Raw genomic sequence first — 23,952 nt, 5'->3', positions numbered from 1 at the left:
CGTTAATATTCGTTAATATAACTCCTGAAACTATAAAGACCCGAACTATCTTCAGAAATAAGCTCGAAAAAGTTAACGATCCCCTGGCCCGAACGGATCCAAGCGTCGCCATCCACGGTATCGTCGGAAGCGTCGAGATCGCGATCGATAGTAAGGCTAAAGCGTGTTCAGCCCGCTGAAAACCTTGAAACCGTATTGGGGCACATAATCACGGCTTCCTTGGGTTTTAAACGCTCTTCAGCCGGCAATCAAGCCTCTTCGAGGAGCAATCGCCCCCCCCTCCCCGCCCCCCGCGACCATTTATCAGAGAACCACTCGACCAAACAGTGCTTACCCTCCGCCCGTGGCGAGACGACGCGCAAATTGAATTGCGTTTAAGTTACAAATTAATTACCGATCGGATAGCTACATCGGGCCATCCTCCCCTCTTTCTGTCGGATAAACGCAACCGTAGGCCGATGACCAACCTTCGTTTCAGCCTCTTTTTAGAACAATTCCTTTTCGGGAAGATCTCGTCGATTCCAAGAAACTGTGGGAAAAAATAGTCCATTCTTGGCACTGTTTTTATCGAACGGGCCAAGAACGCCTTTCTCAAAATTGGAATTTAAAACGGCCGTCGAATTTTAATCGCTTCTGTCGAGCGACTTTTTCGGGTAGCGACGACTATGCGATTAATTTGGCAAAGATAGGTATATTTGAGATCTCGGTAAAAATTGTATCGATCATTATAGTCAGCCGAAAATTATGTGTACGTTCTTAAATTCTTCGAACCTTTTTGTCATCGTAAACGTCTTTTCAGTCAACTAAAATACAACGAATTCCTTCACTGTAACTATCTAAAACCATAAATTAGAAAAGACTACAAAAATTTAACAATTTCAATTCAATTTTATATGCAGCAAACCAACATCTTTCTCTCTGAAATTAATCAGCTGAAAATGATTTGTATATTCGTAAATCCTTGTAATCTCTCCGCCACTTAAATTGGGCCTACTTATTCCCATCGTAAGTGCACAAAATCTGCGGCCCACCCTATCGAGAGCTAATTGCACAGGAGAAGCAAAATTCGTATCGAACAGAAACGTAAATAAATCAGAAATTTCAGTTACTCTGTTTCGTCGCTCTGCCGCGAAATTTTCTAGGAATTAGCGAATGAAAGATTTTGCGTTTTTCTCGATATCTAGCAAGATAATAATTCAATGTACCGGCGACGTCGGAAAACGGAGGGCAAAGGGTTGAGAAGTGTCTACATATTAAGGAAGATCCCCGTGTACCTTTTAAAAATCCTGGCTCGGAGAACGCAGTTCGCTTGCCATCGTATTTTCCAGGAAGATAGAGTCGTATTATTCGAAGAGAATCGGTCTGCGTTCTACGAAGGATCCCCGATCGATATATACATATATCCCCGGCGTAAATTTGCCCGAGTAGAAGCCCCGGGTCCGGCCAGCTGCTTCATAAATTCCACCCTTCGACCACCCCCTCCGCCGTCCCCGCTGCGGCCCGTTGCAGAATCTTTCCGAATTTCACGCAAATTCATCCGTTCGTAGAATATCGAAGGAGCCGTCGGACCTGATCAGTATGCAATACTCGCTGCAGTTGTTCGAGAGGCTCACCAGTGAGATTCCGAAGGAGGAGCAGGAATTCCCGAAGATCCAGGAGCAATACCAGACTTTGGGTAAACCTTTAAACGCTGCATCCGCCGCGTTTTGCTATTCGACGGCGCAGCCGATGAAACAGAGCTCGAAGGAAAGGAGAGCCAGCAACTATCGTTCCGTCGTCGTTTCTTTCCAGACAAGTACGACGTCGCGTTGTCCTTCGACTTCAAACGGAGGATCAACTACGTCAGGCCTTCCTGGGCCCGGTACCTTGAGCTGCTGGCCAGCTGCGAGCTCATGCTCGAGGAGAAGAAGGTGGCTCACTTTCTCGATCATTCTCCCAGATATAAATATTTTTATCTACTCACGCGATACAGGATTTGTCCCAGGGGGTTCATAAGGTCATTACAAGCAACTTTTTCCTTTGCAAAAATTTTCTCCGAGCCACCGTTAACGAGTTATTAGCGAAAAACGGTGACCAATGAGAGGCGAGATCAGTGGGCGCGAGGCGGCGCAACCAACGAGCAGCCGGAGCCCAGTGCCGCTGATTGGCAGCTCGGCCGCCTAGCGCTAGGCGAGCTCGTCTCTCATTGGTCACTGTTTTTCGTGAATAACTCATAAACGAAGCCGCGAGTTGCATTTTCGCTAAGGAAAATGTTTCTTCAAATGATCTCAGGAACCTCTCGTTTCCCGGAAACACCATAATTTTTGGACATCCTGGATATTTTAATAGTAGCTCGTAAAAATACTATTCGGAAATAAGTATATCATTAAAGCGTAAGAAAATAATAATATTTCACAGAATAGTATCTCGAATATATAATAATTTAGAAACTGGTTTTCCAACAGTATTGCAAGCAAGAGGTTTTTATCCTTTAACTTTTTATTGGACAATTTCAGCGAAATTCGATCTGGTAATTTCGACGAATTGCAGATCGAGTTCAAGCATATGCTGCAGCAGGACGCGCAGATGTTGAAGGACGAGGTGTCCACGTTGCTGGCGAAGTTCGCAGTGAGCGGTCCTTTCACCTCCGATTGGTTGACCCCAGGTATCGACGGCGAACACGACAGCGATTATCCAATGAATCAATCGCGAATCTCGATTCGACAGACGCGTTTTCCTGGATCGACTACCTCCACCGCGAGATCAAGGTCCTGAAAGATCGCGAGGTCCAGCTGAGGTCGCAGCTGTCGATTTTCGGGATCAGCCAGCCGGACAACTTGGAGCTGATGCTGCTCGAGAAGGTAAACGAGGATCGTTAGTCTCCGCCGTGAAGAATCGAACGTTCGTTCGCAGGATTTGGCGGCTATCGAGCTCGTGTGGCAGCTGACACGCGAATGGCAGGAAGCCTGGGAGAGATACAGAACAGAGAACTTCTGGACGATCGAGATGGAGGAGATGGACAACACCGCGAACGTTCTCTTCAGGAAGCTGAATCGTCTTAGCAGGGAACTGAAGGAGAAGAACTGGGAGATCATCGAGCATACGAGGTGATCGAGGCTTTTTCCTATTTATTTGTGGCGAAATTGATTCGTGGATCACCGAGTAGATCGTTGCCTGCGAAGTTCCTTGTACCAGGATTCAAAGGAAAATGTTATTAATTTTCTAATCAACTTTGAGTTGGAGAAAATATATTATTTATATATATATTATATATAATATATATATTTTTTAGAGAGTCAAATTCTTCACGAATCTCCGTACAAATTCCTGGACATAATAATCGCTGAATAGATCGTTACCTGCGAAGTTCCTTGTACCAGGAATCAAAGGAAAATGTTATTAATTTTCTAATCAATTTTGAATTGAAGAGAACCATTTTTTAGATAGACAAATTCTTCACGAATCTTCGTACAAGTTCCTGGATATAATAATCGCTGAATAGATCGTTGCCTGCGAAGTTCCTTGTACCAGGAATCAAAGGAAAATGTTATTAATTTTCTAATCAACTTTGAATTGAAGAGAACCATTTTTTAGAGAGTCAAATTCTTCACGAATCTTCGTACAAGTTCCTGAATATAATAATCGCTAAATAGATCGTTGCCTGCGAAGTTCCTTGTATTAGGAACCAAAGGAAAATGTTATTAATTTTCTAATCAACTTTGAATTGAAGAGAACCATTTTTTAGATAGTCAAATTCTTCACGGATGTTCGTACAAATTCCTGGATATAATAATCGCTGAATTAAATAATTGTTGTCTGCGAAATTCCTTGCATCGGGAGCAAAAGAACTACGTCGACCATTAACATTGGACTTAAAAAAGACGTCTGACGTCTTAAGTTCATCTTAGACTATTCATTTCGAGACGAATTGGCGACGCTTGCAGCAAGTGGACGAATACGCGAAAGAACGAATTGCCGGCAAAAGGAAGAGCAGCGTTGGAATATTCGGAAAAATAAGCAGTAAGGAAGAAATATCTGTTTCAGGTCCCTGGTGGACAAGTTTAGGCGTACTCTGCCCCTGATCACGGACCTGAAGAATCCAGCCATGAGGCCCCGCCACTGGGGAAAGGTGAAAGCCGCTGTCGGCCGTGAGTTCGATGAGACTTCGGACTCGTTCACCCTGGATCTGATCGCGGAGATGCAGCTGCAGAATTTCGCGGAGCAAATTTCCGATATCTCGAACTCCGCTACCATGGAACTGGCCATCGAAGTTGTGAGCAAACTTGTTCCCGTGTTAATGATCGCCACCGGATTGCGGATGTCGACGCTTGTAGAAATTTACGCGGCTTGATATGCGGAAATTCGAGTCGAATGGAAGCCCGACCCGCCTTATTAACAGCACACTAAGCACATTTAGCGTAGAACACGATAATAACAGTTGCATTTCGACGATGATCATTTTTCGAATTATTCTTTATGCTACGACGGTATTACTTTGTCTCTTAAAAGCTTAAAATCTGCTTAAAACCAGATGACAGCTGCTCTTTCAATTGTCCTTTCTACTTCCTTCGATTCTATTGCTACTATTAATAGTCGTTAAATACGACTGAAATCATTATTTTGGTTTCCTTTTACCTATATTTTCCTGCAATGTCTTTTTCTTTTATTGCTTTGTGTTGCATGCTGTTCTTCGCTTCAGCTTGTCATCTTGCAACGGAAACATTTTCTTCTGTCAATGAAATAAATTTAATTAAATTCAATTGAACTTTTGTACAGGGCCTGAAACACATCAGCGAGGTATGGAAGACGATGCCCATAGAAATGGTCCCGTACAAGGAAAAGGGAATATACCGGCTGATGTCCATAGACGACGTGTTGCAGACGTTGGATGAACAGCAAGTACAGCTGTCGGCTATGAAAGCCACAAGGTTCTATTCTATGCCCTGCCTTTCAGAGATAATAATCAGCCAGCGGGTCTTAATTCGACACTCGGAACAGTCTAAAGAATACATGGTGTCCCATAATTACGTTAACATTTGGAAGGGGATGATTCTTCGGCTCATTTGAAGTAACTTTTTCCTTAGCGAAAATGCGATCTGTGGCTTTGTTCACGAGTTATTAACGGAAAACGTTGGCCAATGAGAGGCGAGCTCGGCTGGCGCGAGGCGGGCCGAACCAACGAGCGGTCGAAACTCAGTACCGCTGATTGGCTCGGCCGCCTAGGCTCTGCCGCCTAGTGCCAAGCGAGCTCGCCTCTCACTGGTCAAGGTTTTTCGTTGATAACTCTTAAACAAAGCCGCGGATTGCATTTTCGTTAAGGAAAAAGTTACTTCAAATGACCTCAAGAATCTTCTCAGGAACCTTTCCGGATGTTGACATAATTACGGGACACTCTGTATATTGAGAGAAACCATGGAAATGCAACGCAGGTTCGTCGAGCCTTTCGCTGCGGAGGTCGATTACTGGGAACGCACACTGTCCACCATCGGGGAGGTCTTAGAGATGACCCTGGTGATTCAACGGGGTTACACATACATGGACAACATATTCACCACAGACGACATCAAGAAACAGCTGCCCAAGGAGTCCGACGTGTACGAGAAGCTGACGAAACAGTGGCGGAAAATCACATCTCGAATGGCGAAGCATGCATTGGCACTTCCGGCCACCCATGATCCACGTGAGCATCGAATTCCATTGGATTACAATTTCACGACTTAACATTTGAATTTTAGTTTCATTCGATAAGCTGCTCGAACTGTATGAAATTGTTAAGGTTTGTTTAAACCTTCGCTTCGTTTAACGCTTCCTACGCGAAGCATTTATGTCGTACGATTTTCAAACAACCGTCGCTCAAGAACTAGCATTGCTATTGAGACCCAAAAATTTGTGAACATAACTTGAACATTCTGGAACATCGTTTCCTTTATTAGAACTCGATATCTCGCTTCCAAGTGTATTTAATTAATTGTCCTTCTCACTGGGATAAAACGGATAAAAAGGGGATAAAAAAGGGGATAAAAAATTCTGGAAGATTCGCATAGATTGCGAAGAACGCCCTCGCTATCCTTGACCTACGACCTTCGCTTGTTTCGCGGCGCCCTATATTCGCCACGCTATTATTCAGGGACACTCTGTGTATAATCTGAAAGTAACGTCTCTGTAAACACGGGAGACAGGGGGAATCGCGGGAGCGTAAGGCGCGCGTAATACATTGTAATTCGAGGGAGGGTTCGCGCTGTAATATCCGTGCAATTCCGGGGGTTCAGCGTGGCTACGAAAGGGGTTGGGGAGGGGAAAAAAGGCCGGCAAGAAAATGTACAGCGCGTCGTCGTCGGCTGCGAAGGGGGTTGGAAAAAGAAGAAGGAGCCGGGCGTGCCGACGCGAACGCAGCGCCCAGCGACGGCGCCCCTCCGCTATAAAATAATGTAAATCCGGTCTACCGGCGGCATTTGCATTTTTTCTTCAACCGCCTCTAACCCGGCGCTCTTCCGTGTCCCCTTCCCTTACGTTTCCCTTCTGCGTTTTGCCACCGCCAGCCGGCCTGCTCGAAGTTCTGAATAAAATCAACGACGATCTCGAGTCGATGCAGCGCGCCCTCGAACAGTATCTCGAGACCAAGCGGCACGTGTTCCCGAGGTTCTACTTCATCTCCAACGACGACATGCTCGAGATACTCGCGAACTCGAGGAAACCCGAAATGATACAGCCGCACATCAAGAAGCTGTTCGAGAACATCAAGTCGCTTGACTTGCACAGGGTACGTTAATTATTATGCAATCCATCGAGGATCGTTTTTCGACCATTTTTTCGTGGACCATTTAGGTTGACACAGTTCGCAATTTCATAGTTCACGATGTTCTTCAAGGTGTACGAAAGTACAGCAATTTCTCTCGGAAATGTTCGGAGATCGCATTTGAAACCGGCAAACTTTTTTATTTCTAATTCTTTGCCACGATTCGAAGGCAATTTGGAGGCCACGTGACACGATTCGAAGGCAATTCGGAGGCCACTTGCTACGATTGGAAGGCAATTTGGAGGCCACGTGACACGATTCGGAGGCAATTCGGAGGCCACATGGCACGATTCGACGGTCGTATACCTCTAAATTCTCTCTAATTGACGCTCAGACTGCAAAAAATAGACAATTTGGGAAGAGCATATACGATTATTCGAGCCTTGCGACTCGTTTTTATAATTGTTAACAACTACACTTACACATACCTTTTATCACCTGATTCACACCCAAACAGTCCATTTTGTATTGTCTTCCTTGAAGTCCGTCGACCCTTAGCATCGACGCAGTGCTATTGAAATTGCATAGACGTACAACTATCCCAGGGAAATTCACAGCAACCCGAATTTTGTCATTTCCGAGAGTAATTACTGTACACCGTTCATTATTTCAAGGGATCTCGATCTTACGATACTTTCAAAGCGTCCTCTCACTCATTAGAATCTGTTTCAGGTTCTCTACTTTTAGTATTCATAATTTCCGAAGTCTTTCAAAGCGAGTCCGTAACGTTCGCGATTTTTCCGATTCAGTCTTTGGCAGGTAAACAGGTGGCCAATGGCATGTACTCCAACGAGGGCGAGTTCGTCCTCTTCATCAACTACGTGATGATCGAAGGACAGGTGGAAAGATGGCTCTGCGATATTGGTGAGATGATTCGCGAATGTCCTTCGCCCCGCGCCCCGCGAACCTCGCGTCGTCGTAATTCGAAGACAATAACAGACGTCAGGGAACAGTTTGGACACGAACGGTCCGCGCTCGATGCCATTTTCGTTCCTAACAAAATTGCCAGTCGCATAAAATTAAAAGGCGCGCTGCCTGGAAGTTCGCCGCTCTCCGCAAAAAGACGTTCCCAACCCCTCGAATCCGGAAACGCGACCGGCTCGCAGCAATTCCCGGGAAAAATCCGATTTAACCCCCCACCCCATCCCCCTCCCCGCGCGACAGTTGCTCCGTCGAATAAAAAAAGCTGAGGGACGGGGGATTAACCCCGCGTTTCCATCGGCCTTTCATCCCCCGCGTTTTAAAGGGGCCATCCGGCGACTATTTTTTGACGCGAACACAATTTGCTCGCCGGCGGACAAAACGAGAGAAACGAGAGCTGAAAAGGATGTTGCATCGAGATGCGCAGATGAACCGAGGAAACGGTTGCAGAGCGAGTGAGAGAATGAGAGAGAGATAGTGTGAGAGAGAGAGAGAGAGAGAGAGAGAGAGAGTGGTCGCGACCAAAGAGAGGAAAAAGGACGGGGTGGAAAAAAAACGGGGCGAAAAAGGTCGCTTGCAATTGCAGAAACCGCGATGAGGACGAGCCTGCGCGATGTGCTCAGGCAGTGTCGAGCCGCGCTGCGAAAAATGACCGGGAAACGCGACAGGTGGGTGAAAGAGTGGCCAAGCCAGCCGGGAATTACGTCCACTCAGATCCAGTGGACGGCCGACTGCACCCGCACCCTCCTGCACTGCAAGTGAGTGCACCGGCCCTCCGGCCTGCAGAATTTAGCGACGTTGGTTACAGGCCGGCGTGGCTCGGTTAAGGGGATAGGGAAAACTGAATCTAGTCTAGGACACACCACCGAAGGCTGCCGGAGACGGCCGTAGTCGGCCGGAAAGGGGAGGAACGCGGGAGCAAAAGACGGGAGGGAACGAGGATGCTCGGCGCGGCGCGGCCAGCCCGAGGGGGAAAGTGAGAGACACCGACGGTGGGGTGGGGGGCCGAGATCGCGGATAGAGGGACACGGTAACTCTAATAAGGGGAATTTTGCATATTCTAGCTCTCGTGCTGCGATCCAGACCGAGCCGCGCACCCTTCCTCCCTCGTTTGCATATACTAGCCGTACTGCGAATAATTTAGCGCACACCACCGACATCTACGGGGTGTCCCGTTGCTTCGGTAAACGTTCTCCGGGGGACCGGTAGTGCCAAGGTAAAAGGCCCCCGCGGAGAGGATCTCGTTACCGCGGTTTCAAAATCTTTGTTAATCGATACAAATTACTGTGCACTCTTTCTTAATTAGTTTCACTCAGCCCGCACGCATCCTTCTGGCTATATTGTTGCGCTTTCGGTTCACACCACAATGCAACTTCTAGTTTTTCTACTTTTTTCTAGCAATTTTTCTTTCCATTTCTTCTTCCGTTACAGACGGCTTTTTACTCGCATATATGAATAAACACATTATTGTTGTTATTACTATTATCAGTATTAGTATTAGTATTAGTATTAGTATATTATTATTCTTTGAGAAATGATCTTTCTGTAGCAGTTAAAAAGGCTTTCTCTGAGAATTTTTTCCTGGAAAACTGTTAATGCTACGGGAACAAAATTTTCGGGGTGTGTAAATACAACCCTGAACCACTAGAAAATATTTTTTTAACCGCCATTATTCATTTGTTTTTTTAATAGCGATGCTTTCGAGAACAATCTCCAAGAGAGAACGTGATACAAAATATTTCCTATGACGAAAATACATTATTAATCTTTTTAACCACCGTCTCTCCGCTCAACGCGTTCTCCTTTCGCTATGTAATAATGCATGAATTATCAATTTAATGTCGCCAATTTGGTTCCACTTGTGAACATTGAAGGCAAATGGAAAAGAGCGCCCCGTATCCGCGATAGTTTTCTAATTAATTTCGCCTGTAAACGAGGCGTTTCCCGGAAGCGATGGGACACCCTGTACATGACCAGCTAGCCGGAGAAAATCCCTCCGTCCCGGGACCCTGTTCTAACGTCCGTGTAACCATAATGTGGGCTGCCGGGGGGTGGTTAACTGTGTGCACCCCGAGCGTCTCTCTTCCTCTATTCCCGTAAAAACCGTTGGTGCGAGGAGATACCCGAGGCTCAAAGAAATAAAAGGATGTATAGAAGTGTCGGGCAAAAAGGCTGATTATGCTGTTGAAGGAGAATTGCCGGGCAAAAATTCCTCCGTTACGCCCCGGACGTGGAACGAGCTAAATGCTCGCGGTCCGGGGGGTGAGAGAGCGAGAGCCTCTCCTTTCCGGATTAGGAAGCTGGATAGTTTTAGCGGGACAGATGTCCGATAGGATAACAAGTTGTCCGATGTTCGGGATTAATCGTGACCCGGGTGCGAAAGGTTGACAGACTCCAGGAAACCGCTAAAGAAGCTGCGGAAGAAACAAAATCAGGCGCTGAGCAAGTATTCGGAAGCCATCAGGAGCGATCTCAGCAAGCTCGATCGGCTGAAGTTCAAGGCCATCGTGGTGATCGAGATTCACGCCAGGGATGTCATCGAGAAGATGTACAAGTCCAGTAAGCGTGCGATTATTTTTTTCTCGAGAAATCCTTGCACAAGTGGGCGTGGCCAACGAGTTCTCCGTGGGAGTGGCTCGGCTGGGCGTGGCCCGGTCGCTCCTGCTCTCGATAGAGCCATCGCAGCGCCGCGAATCGCGACGAAATGCTCTCGAGTTCCGCGCGCGAGTGGTTCGAAAAATCGTGGCAGCGTTCGATTCAACCTGGCGCGAAGATTTCTAATAAATAAATCGCGCCGGACGAACAGCGACGGCTCCGCCGTTTATCGATTGGTCCGAAGGATCCAGGGCCGAAGGCAGGAAAGAACGAGCCCGCGTCCAAACATCGAGTAACGAGCGGTCTGCATTAGTTTAATCCAGGCGATCCTATTAATCCGCGACGCGTTTTCATTCCCGATAAATCGACGGCCGGGCGACGCGCGGCCCCGTTTGCCAAATATATTACAACTCGCTCTCGGATCGGTAAATATTGTGCCTGTTCACTTAGCAATGTTTGCCGGCGTCCGCGGCAAATTGTTTCCACGGTTGCAAGGATAATACCGGGCTTGGGCGGGCTCCGGCCCCCACCCACTGCGTCTGCCCGGTCGTTTATCTATTTTCGACCCAATACCGGGAGATGAATTTACGAGGCATCCTGGGGCATGGCCCAACTATCGTGCAACCCGCCCCGGAACACGCGTTCCGCGTCGTCGGGACGTCATAACGCGGCGAGCGTCTGCCCGAATCCCGTAAAACCCGTAATTTGTTGCCGGCAGCTGTTTTCCACGGAGAATACGGCTCGACACCTAACGATGATAGAGCGAACAGGGCTTGCGAACAGCTGACTCGATTGAACTCCGTAGGTCGAGCACCGGTAGAGACGGTGCTCCTCGTGCCGCCTGGATACGGAAAAATCGGAGAGCGGCCGCGCCACGCCCACTCCCGGCCACTCCCACCGAAACCAAGATAAACGCCTACTTAAGACTCTCCGTACAAATGGAACGCTTAACCACAGTAATTAAGTGCGATCATTTATTCTCGAATGTGGACCGGAGCGTTCCGTTTCTTTCTAAGGCTGCTGAGAATTCATTGGGTCGATTTAACGCTGGATCCACCGAGCGTTAAAAGTGAGCAACCTGCGTTGATTCGTGGGCATTTATTTTGACTCTTCGACGCTTTTGTCGTAGTGCATGCTCGAATTATGAAATGCATTCAATTATTTCCTGGAAGGAAATGTGTTTTTCTGATCATTTATTTTTCATTATTTGCTATTCTTATTTACTTATTATTATTCTTAGCGTAAATTGTTGTTATTATTATCATTAATATTTATTTATTTATTTATTAAACGGGCAAAATACCCTTTTAGAAAAATTTAGAACAATTTTAAAGGAAAAGATGCGAGACTCGACTAATCCAACACGATGTTAGAAAGAAAATCAGTGTTAAAACTACCTGCAACGATTCTGAAAAGAAAACGATAACCGAACGTTCGCTGCGATTTTCAGGCTGCAAAGACGTGTCCGCGTTCGAGTGGCTATCTCAGCTGCGTTTCTACTGGGACAAGGACATCGACGACTGCATCGTCTGGCAAACGAACACGCACTTCGTCTACGGCTACGAGTATCTCGGGAACACCGGTCGCCTGGTGATAACGCCGCTGACGGATCGGTACGTTTCCCGAATGTCTGGCCGGCGTAAGATTTTTCCATGTTCCCCGGGGCCGATCCGCTCGAAGCCGTCGAGTCTGTTGATTAAGCGTTAATCGAGTCCCCGGTTGTTTCTCGGAAATTCGTCGCCACGCGGAATCGACGAAGAACGAAGTAGCACCGCGAAGTTTCGACGATCCCATTCCCGTAGCCGTCACTTCGAGCACCGTTGATTAACGTTGATTGCGCCTTTCCCCGGTTCTTCGCGTCCGAAACTCATCGCTTAGGGCTGCGTCTTTGAGCCGGCGCGCTGATTTTTCGAGATCCCCGGCCGACACCTGACGCTGATTAGCCGGCCCGGATTAATTAGGCGGTCGTGGGTCATAGAGTCGTTGTAGCGCGATCGTGACCTACTTGTGCCACGCCCACGTGTTCCTAGAGAACCTCGCAATTATCGCGAGCAGCGATTTTATCCGGGGTCGGCCGACCTCGTCGAGCGAAGCAGGAGCAAAGAGACCCCGCCCACTCGGACAAGTCGCCGCCCGCTCGGAGCAATCTCCGCCTACTCGCTGAAAGCAGTGTTCCCAATATCATTGGAGCCCCGTTTCTTTCCTTTCTATTGATGATAATCGTATGCAACCGGAGCCGAAAGCTCTCGGAAGACGTCTTTCATGGATCGTTAGGACGGCGCGCGATAAACGAGATCGTGTCGAAACTTGTCAGCCAATTTCGCCGGCGAATCGTAGCCGGGTGTCGTGCTCGCCTTATTCTATTAGCCATAACGAAGTTAATATTTCGACGCGGCGTCGGCTGGGGCGTCGGTACCGCTGCCTTGTAATTGTAATCTCATGCCGCATCGGCAATCGTCGCGACCCCCGACCTAATTACCTCCTATTGCGCTATCGACCTGCATGTAACTCGCTCTCGACCGGTACGCGTTTGTAATGGGAATCGCTTTCACGCGTGACCCCGTTTCCTGTTGGCAGCCGGCGCCGCTCAGAATCCTCGAATTTGCCGGCTGATTTCGCGCTGATTCGGGGACGAACCTAGCAACTAATCACGCAATTATTAACCACCCTATTATTGCCGGTTCGGTTCTTCGCGAGCCCGTAATCCCCGTGCTACACACGATCCACCTCGGCGGAAAATAAAATCGCCAGCTGCAAATTAACAGTCCTGTTCCGGAACCGATGTGCCAGACCAATTAACCGAGCCGAGTCTAATTACAGGGTGTGCCCGAAATCGTGGCCCATACGATGATTCTAAACGTAACGATAAGTCCAAGTAATCGAATAGCATTTTTATCATTTAAGGCTGCGTATTCGAGGTTAAATTAGCTTGAATAGGAATCAAGTGGCGCGTCTGATCGTGACACGCCAATTCTACTTCTCCTTGTACTACAAGCTCGGCTTAATCACTCGTCATCTTTCAATCGAGTCTCCTCGAAAACGCAGTTTCGAATGAAAAAATGTTACTCTTCTTCTTCGACTTGTTTCTAGAATCATCATCACCTAGCAGGATGCACCGCGATTTCGAATATTAATTTAATTTATTAAATTTAAGGGAATTTACGGAATTTAATCCTGTGCGATTAGAATTACTGTGTGCACAGTTTCAGAAGGATCAAGCCACGCCCAGTTGGCGACTCTGAATTCGAAGCCAAAGAATGTCAATTTTTAGGAGAAAGATCGCGCGAGTGCATTCGCATTTCTTGAGGCGCAGCGCTACGGGAAGCTCCTGGCTAGACAAACGAAATTTTGCTGATCGAGTGCGTAAAAGGGAACATGGTCCACGTAGTACACCCCTTGCTAGAGCACACAATATGCTAACCCAGTGGTCGGTTTCGAGAGCGGCGTAGTTTACGCGTCGCGACATCAAAGGAAACGGATAGCGGTGGCCGGCATCCACGATACTTAACCCGGTATCGATTTAATCGCGATAAAAGGTTACCGGCCGCGTCTAATTTATGGACAGGCCCGAACCGTCCCGATACATTTGTTCCCCGGTGAATTTGTCTTGCGGACAGAGGAACGCGACGACGCCCCCTTCCTCAATTCCACCGAGTGCGTCCCGCCCGCATGGCACACGTGACCACGATCCAACCCCCGTCGAAAACGGATTAAACGAATCGCGCGGTGCCCTGGCACGTCCAGTCCTCTGGCTCAAGATATCGGACCCTTTTTAGCGCCGTTCGATCGAAACTTTACCAAGTTGTTTTATCTTTAATGCTCGATCGAACAAAATTTATTTTCCAGAAGAGATTACATCTGTCCAGATGTCGTTCCAAAAATGGTCGATGCTCGAGCTGCTTTAATTTCGTGGAAAAAAATCGTACGGCGATAAATCTTAACTTGTTTTGAAGCTTGAAATCTCCGCTTTGAAAATCTGTAATTGATCGTTGGATAATAAATTATTGCAGGATATAACGGATGAAGAAACGGAGACATGCTTTTTTATCGAAGATGGTAGGGATTGAAACGTCTCTGGAAATGTCGAAAAATTTTTCTGTCGACCGAAACTTCCGTAGATTTAAAGAATAGAGATTCTTCTTTACAACGCAATCTTAAATTTTGATCTACGATTTTTTTTGACAGTTTTATTCAACTTCGAGTGCAAAGCGTGCCGGTGACCCAAGGTACAGTAAGAGGATCTGGTTTGCTCTTCGTTCAAAGTTCGACAGAGTGGCGAAAAAAAATCGTAGACCAAATTTTGATAGCTCGTTGCAGAGAGGAGACTCCAGTGCACAAATTTCCGTAAGTTTTGCTCGGAGAAAAAATTGTTTGATGTCTCCAGAGACGTTCGAATTTGTTCAATTTTTTACAAATTCGTTCGGATAGAGTACTTCCAATATCGGACACACTGTATAAGTGAAAAATTATTCTGACAAAAATCAGCTAGATACTTGAAGAACAGAAGCTTCGAGCTTTAAAATAAGCACCAATAGATTGCCACACGATTTTTCTCCACGAAGTTGCAACACTTTTTTCTGCGATGAAAAATCGAAATACTTATCGTGTCACCAATTTCTCTTATTTTCACAACCGAACGAAAATTATGCTAATCCCGACGCTTGTCAACGAAGACTAATATAAAACGCTGCTGGAACAAGTTAAGCCAACGGGGTGTGATCGATCAGGCTTTAGCGATAATATTTAAATCGCATCTGTTTGAATATTCTGTAATAACTATGTAGATCAGCGGCTTATTAGTATAGATTCGATGCGGGTAACAGGTGCTACATCACCCTAACCACGGCCCTGCACTTGTACCGGGGAGGTAGCCCAAAGGGACCAGCAGGAACAGGGAAGACAGAGACTGTGAAGGATCTAGGGAAAGCTCTGGGATTCAACGTGATCGTGGTGAACTGTTCCGAGGGGCTCGATTACAAAAGCATGGGGAGGCTATTCTCCGGCCTTGCGCAAACTGGTGCATGGGGATGCTTCGACGAATTCAATCGGTAATTAACCATAAAATAAACCCAATCAAAGGCGCCGAACAGTCCACAAATTCGCCGCGGACTTTTCGCTATTTTTATCAACCCTCGTCCATCAATGATTATAAAATCATCGCTTTCTCTAAAATAACCCTATCTTTTCTGCAATTATCTACTTTGATTAGCCTCGCTATAACTCTCGATTTGCACATTTTAATCCTAAATATTAAGGGCTGACGCATCAGAAGGTTTAAGGTCTGCCTAAGTGTGGGACATTTCGTATCCGTGTAATAAAAATTGCTATAAATATATTACTTTTGGAGTACTGTAATAATAAAAATATAAATAAATAAAATATAAAAAATGTACAAAAGGACATCGATGGAACATAAATACGTGTTCGAAATTTCGCGAACACTTTCTGACCCTCCCTTAAGCATACCAGGGTCAACAAAATGGTCGACAGCTAGGATTAACGTGGCTCTCATTTTTTTACAGTTTTCATTCACTAGTTTCTCTAGTTTACAAAATTCATTATTGTTTCAACATACCGTCGAACAAACGGAATCTTAGCTAGGATGTTTATGGCGCAGATAGAGCCATACTATCGTCCATTACAACGAATGTTCCGTCGCCAGCGTCAGTTTCATTAACCCGAAACTTTCGGGGCTGATTCTCGTCGCTTAGCGTGTTAAACGCCGCGACGGTAAGCGTCGGTCTGATATACGGGACAGACGGCGCTTAAAAAGCTCAGAAAGCGGAGCCATAATTCCGGAAATATTATAGTTGCAACGGCAATTCGCGGCAATATTGAACGCGCTGCTGCGAAACGGGTTTTCGAGAGTTTTTTTTCGTGGCGGCATTTAGCAGCGCGGAGAGCCGGTGTTTACGGCGGCGTCTTAACAAATCGTTGATGGGTCCCCGTTAATGGCTGGTCGTCGACGCGACGCTCTGGGGTCCGACGGTCATTTTTACGAGCGGCTCGAGTCTCGCTTTTCTGTTAACGACAGCATAAACATCGAGGTGCTGTCGGTGGTGGCGCAACAGATACTTTCGATACTCACCGCCCTCGCGCAGAGGCTCACCAAGTTCGTGTTCGAGGGCACGGAGATAGCATTGGTGCACACCTGCGGCGTCTTCATCACGATGAACCCCGGATACGCGGGCCGCACCGAGCTGCCCGATAATCTGAAATCCATGTTCCGACCAATCTCGATGATGGTGCCGGACAGCAGCATGATCGCCGAGATCAATTTGTTCGGCGAGGGATTCGAGAACACCAGGCTCCTCGCCAGAAAGGTAAACCCGCCCGGCTAACGCGTTCGTCTTCGATGGGAAGACCGCAAAGTTCCGGAACACCGGAGCCCCGGAAGAATGAAACGATCGCTTTGCTCGCTCCAGGTTTTCACTTTGTACACGCTGGCGCAGCAGCAGCTCAGCAAACAGTATCATTACGACTTCGGATTGAGGGGGATCGTTACCTTGACGAGGTACGCCGGCAGGAAGAAGAGGCAGTATCCCGATCTGCCCGACGAGGAGGTACGGAATCGCCGTTCGTATTCGGGGATTGCTCTATTAACCCTTTCCACTCGAATGGCGACTCTAAGGCACCATTAACAATTGTTACGCCACGTTTCGAAATCATTTTATTCAAATCAAATTTCATTCATATTTGAAGAACTGTTGAAAGGATAACTGTTGCATCAGTTGCAAAATTCAATTTCATGCGTATAAAATGCATTAGGTTATGTAAAATGAGAATACAGTAGGTCAGAAAACTATATTAAATTTTGCGTTAATTTGGCTTCGAGTGCAAAAGGTTAAAATAGGTGGATCGTGGCTCTTCGCGCAAGCTCCTGCTTTTCTTTCTTCGTCGGTGCTCTGTGATAATTAACCCGTTGCGGTCGGACGTCGCCGATTACGGCGATACGATATGTTCGTGTCGAAGTGGCATTTATTTTCGATCATTATTGTCCTTCGAGCTGTAAGGTGATCGCGTGAAATGCATAAATAAAAACGCGAAATCTTTTATTTATCGATCACTATAAAATTTACGAGAAGTGTAATTGATTTGACGTAACGAAATTTAACGAAATTTTAATGCTTGCTAAATCTGTTCCGAGTGCTTAATATACAAAGCATATAGAGGAATCTATCAATAAAAATGGAAAATCCATGGCACGATCATTTTTTAGAAGATTAAAATGCAGAGCCAGGTGTGCTAATTCAGCCTTGAAAATTGTGTAGCTACGATTCGAACGTTGCGCATCGTTTGTTAACAAGAAAAGGCACTGATATTAGCAATAAAAACGAAGCAAAGTGTGAGATCGATCAACAGAATCGAAAAGTCCACGTTGCTATAATTTTTAGGGCATCAGAATGCAAAGCTGGTGACCTTAATACGATTCTTAAAGATCCTGTTCTTAAAGTTAAATCATTCCCGACCGATTAGAATATCCATATTCAGGGTGTCCCAAAAATGTCTTGCAATCCGAAAGTGGCAGGTTACACAGGTCATTTAAAGCAACTTTTTCCTTTACAAAAATGTTCTCCGAGGCACCATTAACGAGTTATTAACAAAAAAACAAATGACCAATGAGAGGCGAGCTCGGCTGACGCGAGGCGACCGAGCCAATGAGCGGAACTGGGCTTCGTGCGCTAGTTGGCTGGGCCGCCTCGCATCAGCCGTACTCGATTCTTATTGGTCACCGTTTTTCGTTAATAACTCGTTAACGGTGCCTCGGAGAACATTTTTGTAAAGGAAGAAGCTATTTCAAATGATCCGAGGAACCCGCCATTTCCGGATTGCGAGACATTTTTGGGACACCCTGTATATTCATTGATATACATTGAGAATGTACATTGAAGAAATATACATTAAAGAATATACAATAAATTCTCTCTAATCGACGCTCTTCGCTTGAACAGAAAAGTGGACAATTTGAGAATAGCAGATACGATTATTCGATACAAAAATGAGCCGCGAGGCTCCAATAATCGTACCTCCACTTTCCAAATTATCTATGTTCGTTTCCAAACCGAGCGTCAATTAGGGAGAATTTACCGCGCATTGTTTAAAACGGGGCATTCCAGAGCCAATTTGCCAACTGCTCGGTCACCTAACCGGAGCCAGAGGGATCCGGCAATGCCGCTAAACCTGTCCACGCCGTTTCCTCTCCGTCATTGTCACGGTCCGTCAAGGAAACCGCCGAGATCCGCTCCGTTATCGTTAGAACTCGTTGTAAAATCGGTCCAACAGGAAACCGATGAGCGTTCTCTGGTGCTACACAGGTGATCATCCTGGCGATGAAGGACATGAACATCGCTAAACTCACATCGGACGACCTGCCGCTGTTCCTGGGCATCACCGGCGACCTATTCCCAGACGCGGAGGTGCCGTCGGTGGATTACGAGGAAATTACCGCTTATATAACCAAGGAGGCCGTCAAGCTGAAACTACAGGTAATCGTTTCACGAAGAGATCGGGAACGATCTCTCCTCTCGCTCCTTACACGGAGACGTTCGGCTTCTCCGACCAACGGCACCGGACGATTCTTCCGCGCGCGTCGTCCCTTGACCGGCGCGCGATCGATCCAGAAATTACAGGCACCTAAATTCCGGAGCACGTGCCATATTGAATATCGATAATCCCGGCGGCCGGCAAGATTCAATCGAGTATATTATCGCGACAACGAGAATTGTTAATAATCGTCCGGCGGAATTTCGCCCCGGCTGCGTGGGCGGGTCCGATTGACCCGTTTGCACCCTGAATCTCGGTGTGAAATGCTTATCGACGTCGCTCGATCGCTCCAGATAGCTCACCGGCTTCTCGCGGATGCTGGGGAAATCGTGCCGGAGCCAACGGAATCCGAAAATCGTCCGCTCTCGGAAACTTGGTAGTTCACCGCGATGCCGGCGAAACCAGCGAGAATGAATCGTCGGTGAATCTGACATTTTTTTTGGCTCAACGTTCAAACAAATTCGCTCCACGACTATGAACAATTGATAAATACCGGGTCATGGCTGTTTTGGCTGTACTTGCAAATATTTTCACTGCTCGAAGTTTGAAAAATACCGGAGTTTGCAGGACTTCGTTGAACTTTCTGTTTGCCAGAGCCTCGTCCCGTGTCAAACAAAAATTCGAACGTTTCTGCCGACTTTAAAACATTTCTGCTCGAATGTTTTTCAACGTGATTCCATAGAGGGAAGTCTCCCTTTTTCGGTCACGGTTCAAATATTTATCTGCGATTTTTTTCCCGCAGTTTTATCGTACTTCGAACGATCGCACAGCGTGCCGCTGCCGCAAACACGTAAAATCCTAAAAAGGGGCCAGTTCGACCTCGGTTTCTGCCGCTGTTTCGTGACAACGTACGATCTTCTGAAAACAGTTAAATTACATTGCTCGAAAGCGGACACTTCGCTCTTTAAAATGAGCACAGGCAGACGGTTGTAACATTTTCGCTCGGAATGTTACAAGCGTTTAGAGACCGGTAACTTTGCTACGACGATTCAGCGTTTTCTTAACTTGAGAGATTCACTATGTTCGATTCGCTGTGAAATTAAAACGAGGATTAAAATGAAATTAAAACGAGGATTATAATGCAATTAAAACAAAGATTAAAGCGATGTTATCGACGTTACTCGTATCCGATTCAACGAATCGTAGAACATACTAATTTCATTTAATCTATCAAATTACAACCTAGAGAACAACCTCGCGAAACCACAGTGATTTAATTAACGAAACCACGACTAGAACGATCTGTCGTTCGTCATCATTGTACAAATTGGTTTTCCGAGCTCTCCACATCTTTCGTATCCTAATCAAATTTGACACACCCGAGTATCGTGTATCGCAAACGAAAACGAATTCGCAATGATTCAGACGATAAAAATATTCTAAAATTTGAGCAGCGTTTCGGTCGCCAATCAAACGATTCCGCGGGAAACGAATCGTTTGGGGGGGTCGAGCAACACGCTCGGATCCTAATTCCAACTCTCCCAGACGCCATTAACATTCCCGGTTCGAGCCGAGCCTGGCCGAACTTCCGCAGTTTGCTCGACTAACGCTGTTTACAGCCTATTCCCTCGATGGTGACGAAAGTTATCGAGGTGTACGAGACGATGAATTCGAGGCACTCGACGATGATGGTCGGCGAGTCGAACACCGGTAAAACGGTCACCTGGCAGGTGCTGCAGGGCGCGTTGACCGCCCTGAAGAACGACAAGAAGCCGGGCTACAACGTCGTCCACGTGTACCCGATTAATCCGAAGGCGTTGAACTTGGGCGAGCTGTACGGCGAGTACAATCTTTCGACCGGCGAATGGCACGACGGCGTCATATCCTCGATCATGCGGAAAACCTGCTCCGGTATGTATGCGTGTATAGGTGCACACACGATCGACGTGTTTTTGCGCGCCGTTTTCCCGGGCCGGATCCCGACACGGTCCGCTAACGCGGACGAGACGAACTGGAACACACCGGAATCTCGTTACTTTTGACAGAGGATACGCCTGACGAGAAGTGGATCCTCTTTGACGGGCCCGTGGACGCCGACTGGATCGAGAACATGAACAGCGTCATGGATGACAACAAGGTGAGGCTCCGCAGGCGAGGCTGCCTGCGGTGGTAGCGATGGGAACGATGGAGAATTCGGCAGCACGGAATTCGGAAACTCGATTCGCGAACTTCCGGCTCGGTCGTCGACTTCTTTCCGTTTCCATGAGCCTGATACTTCTGGATAGAGTAATTCCAAAAGCTGAACGGTTGCGCTGCTGTTCGAGTTTTCAGACGATTCGGAAGTCTAAGGTCTAAGGTCTGGTTCGCAGTAGTCGGTAGTAATGTCTCTCTAATTGACGCCCAGATTGCGTACAAAAATGGACAATTTGGGAAGAGGAGATACGATTATTCGAGCCCTGCGGTTTATTTTTATAGTTCTAAATTGTCCACGATTATAAAAATGAGACGCGAGGCTCAAATAATCGTATCTCCTCTTCCCAAATTTGTCGAATTTAGTGGACAATCTGAGCGTCAGTAAGGGAGACATTACTGTAGTTCGCAATAGTTCACTGTTCTGCTCGGATTCGCAGACAATTTTGAGAAATTTATGATCTGCTATAGATCTAAACCAGGTCAAATCGAACCTAGTCCAATATTTTGCTTTGATTCGCGAGCGATTCGGAAGCCTAGTCTAGTCTAGGTCTATTCAGACCTAATCAACAGGATTCATTGAGACCAGCTAGTCGATCGACGCCTAATCGACGTCTAATCTAGATCCAATCTATCTTTAATACCTTTTCAACCTAAAGGCAGACGTCAATTTTAGAATAAAACTCTCGAGACTCGAATAATCGTATATCCTCTTCGCAAATGATCCATTTTTTATCACAATCCGAGCATCATTTAGTCAATGAGTCCAGCTAGACGATTGACGCCTAATGGACTTCTAATCTAGATCCAATCAGCCTAAAGGCAGGCGTCAATTTTAGAATAAATCTCTCGAGGCTCGAACAATCGTGTCTCCTCTTCTGAAATTATCCATTTTTGATCACAATCCGAGCGTCGATTGAGAAGAATTTACCATAACGATGGAAATCAAACGCCTTTAAAAGCTGCTGAAATCCGCTCAACGTGTACGCGTCTCCCGGCTCAGGTCCTGACATTAATAAACAACGATCGCATCACCATGCCGGAGCAAGTGTCGCTGCTCTTCGAGGTGCAGGATCTGGCGGTGGCCTCGCCGGCCACGGTCTCCAGAGCCGGAATGGTGTACAACGATTACAAGGATCTCGGCTGGATGCCGTACCTGAACTCCTGGCTGAGCAAGTTCCACGGCAAGGCGAAATTCGTGACAGAGGTAACTGGACTTAGCACGTTAAGCAAACGGGTTCCGTGGCCTCGGCACCCTCCTCCTAACTCGAACCGTTTATTCGCCACGGGGAATAGGTGAAGAAACTTTTCGGGGAACACGTGAACAGCACCCTCGAGTTTAAGAGGCTGAAATGCGAGGAACTGGTCCCCGTGACCGAGCTGAACGCAGTGCAGTCGTTGTGCAAGCTTCTGCAGGTGCTCGCGACTCCGGAGAACGGCGTGGAATTCACCGGGGACCAGGACGCGTTCAACAATATCTTGAAGATGTGGTTCTTCTTCTGGTGAGCTCCTCTCTGCGGAAAGATCTCTCGCGATGACGCAAGATTAAAGATAACGCTCCGGTCGAAAGAACGATAATTAAAAGTCTCGGACAGTTCGGCAAGCGAGTTGACAGTCTGAAAGCATCGAAAGACAATTCGCAAAGAGAAGACAATGCATCGAAAGACAATGCGCTTTTGATAGCTCGTCGCGAATTTTTCTAACGATGTCCGCACCTGGTAGATGCAATATCAAGCACCGCGAGCTTAATTGCAAGCACGCGGCATCGATAATCTCCGTCGCGGATCTTTCAAGTGAGACACCAATCGGCTATCGTCTTCGGCTTCGCAACAGTTGCATAAGCAAAGCTGCCAATTTCCTTCGCCGACGTCTGCGAAGCTGTCTTCCAAAATAACCCTAAAAGCGAGCCTTTGATCGCAACGAGCGGACCTTAGATCCGAGACCGAAATGAAACCCGCGCGCATTCTCGGCGGCGATGTCTTCGAGACAAAGGCTCCGGTATCTTTGGAGAACGGACCGCGGCGTTCTCCGAACAAAAGCCGCGATATCTTGCGCGAATAAAGCGAACCCGACCGACCGACCGACCGTCCGATTTCAGTCTGATCTGGTCGATCTGCGGATCCGTGAACGAGGAAGGCCGCTTCAGGGTGGACAACTACATCCGCGAGATCGAGGGCTCGTTTCCTCTTCGCGACACCGTCTACGAGTATTTCGTGGACTCCCGTCTCCGTTCGTTCGTCTCGTGGGAGGAGAGGCTGCCTCAGGTGTGGCGGATGCCGTCGCGGTGCGTTCGCAAAATTTGCATCCATGAATATAACCGGCGGGGCTCCCCGTCTCCTTCTCCTGCACCGTCGCGTTTTCTTCCGGGCGAACCGTAGGGCGGCGTTCTACAAGATCGTGGTGCCAACCGTCGACACCGTTCGATACGAGTTCCTCATCGACGCGTTGCTGAAGAACGAGTTCCCGGCGCTGCTCACGGGGCCGGTTGGCACCGGCAAGACCTCTTTGTTCCACTCGGTGCTGGACTCGTTGGAACCGGACAGCTACAGCGTGATGACGCTGAACATGTCCGCGCAGACCAGCTCCAGAAACGTCCAGGTGATTTTCTCGTTTCTTGCGGCTTGATTTATTTCGCTGTGTTTTCACTGTGGGGTTGAGAACAGTTGCGACCTCGGTTCGCGGTTCTTCGGATAGTTTTGGAGAACCGAATAAGTATAGTATTGCCTTGGCAACTAAGTAATTGCCGATTTGTTCAATGAAATAAAAATTTTTCTTTACTTGGAACGAAGTTTAGTCTGTAATGTATTTTCCATTTTGTTCGATGACCTTTTGCCATCTCTCTGACAACTTGAAAATTCCAGGCTCGTAGAAAGTCTGATCCTTTTCGGCCAAAAACTGAGTTAAGTGAGATTTTACAGCGTCATCATCGTTAAAAGTTTTACCACGAAGGGAGTTGTCCAGGGATCGAAATAAGTGGTAATCCGATG

The 23,952-nt window shown here is 47.1% G+C and overlaps 1 protein-coding gene across 1 annotated transcript in view; it reads left to right on the top strand.

The window, feature by feature from the left end:
- kl-2 (dynein heavy chain 2, axonemal kl-2) overlaps positions 1–23,952 on the top strand; it is a 71,459-nt gene that overhangs the window by 19,603 nt on the left and 27,904 nt on the right. Inside the window, exons 13-35 of the mRNA XM_076519478.1 lie at positions 1,548–1,675; positions 1,792–1,910; positions 2,530–2,644; positions 2,707–2,840; positions 2,893–3,086; positions 4,024–4,252; positions 4,756–4,907; positions 5,409–5,659; positions 6,519–6,739; positions 7,525–7,639; positions 8,283–8,454; positions 10,080–10,255; positions 11,742–11,904; positions 15,115–15,339; positions 16,326–16,614; positions 16,717–16,854; positions 18,607–18,777; positions 20,395–20,686; positions 20,821–20,912; positions 21,969–22,172; positions 22,262–22,467; positions 23,064–23,249; positions 23,344–23,563. Of these exons, the coding sequence (XP_076375593.1) occupies positions 1,548–1,675; positions 1,792–1,910; positions 2,530–2,644; positions 2,707–2,840; positions 2,893–3,086; positions 4,024–4,252; positions 4,756–4,907; positions 5,409–5,659; positions 6,519–6,739; positions 7,525–7,639; positions 8,283–8,454; positions 10,080–10,255; positions 11,742–11,904; positions 15,115–15,339; positions 16,326–16,614; positions 16,717–16,854; positions 18,607–18,777; positions 20,395–20,686; positions 20,821–20,912; positions 21,969–22,172; positions 22,262–22,467; positions 23,064–23,249; positions 23,344–23,563 (4,192 nt within the window). The remainder of the gene's footprint in view (positions 1–1,547; positions 1,676–1,791; positions 1,911–2,529; positions 2,645–2,706; positions 2,841–2,892; positions 3,087–4,023; positions 4,253–4,755; positions 4,908–5,408; positions 5,660–6,518; positions 6,740–7,524; positions 7,640–8,282; positions 8,455–10,079; positions 10,256–11,741; positions 11,905–15,114; positions 15,340–16,325; positions 16,615–16,716; positions 16,855–18,606; positions 18,778–20,394; positions 20,687–20,820; positions 20,913–21,968; positions 22,173–22,261; positions 22,468–23,063; positions 23,250–23,343; positions 23,564–23,952) is intronic.

This window comes from Megalopta genalis, chromosome 3, assembly GCF_051020955.1.
Source record: "Megalopta genalis isolate 19385.01 chromosome 3, iyMegGena1_principal, whole genome shotgun sequence".
NCBI lineage: Eukaryota > Metazoa > Arthropoda > Insecta > Hymenoptera > Halictidae > Megalopta > Megalopta genalis.
The sequence above is the reverse complement of the archived record's forward strand: the minus strand, read 5'-3'. Positions and strand labels throughout refer to the sequence as shown.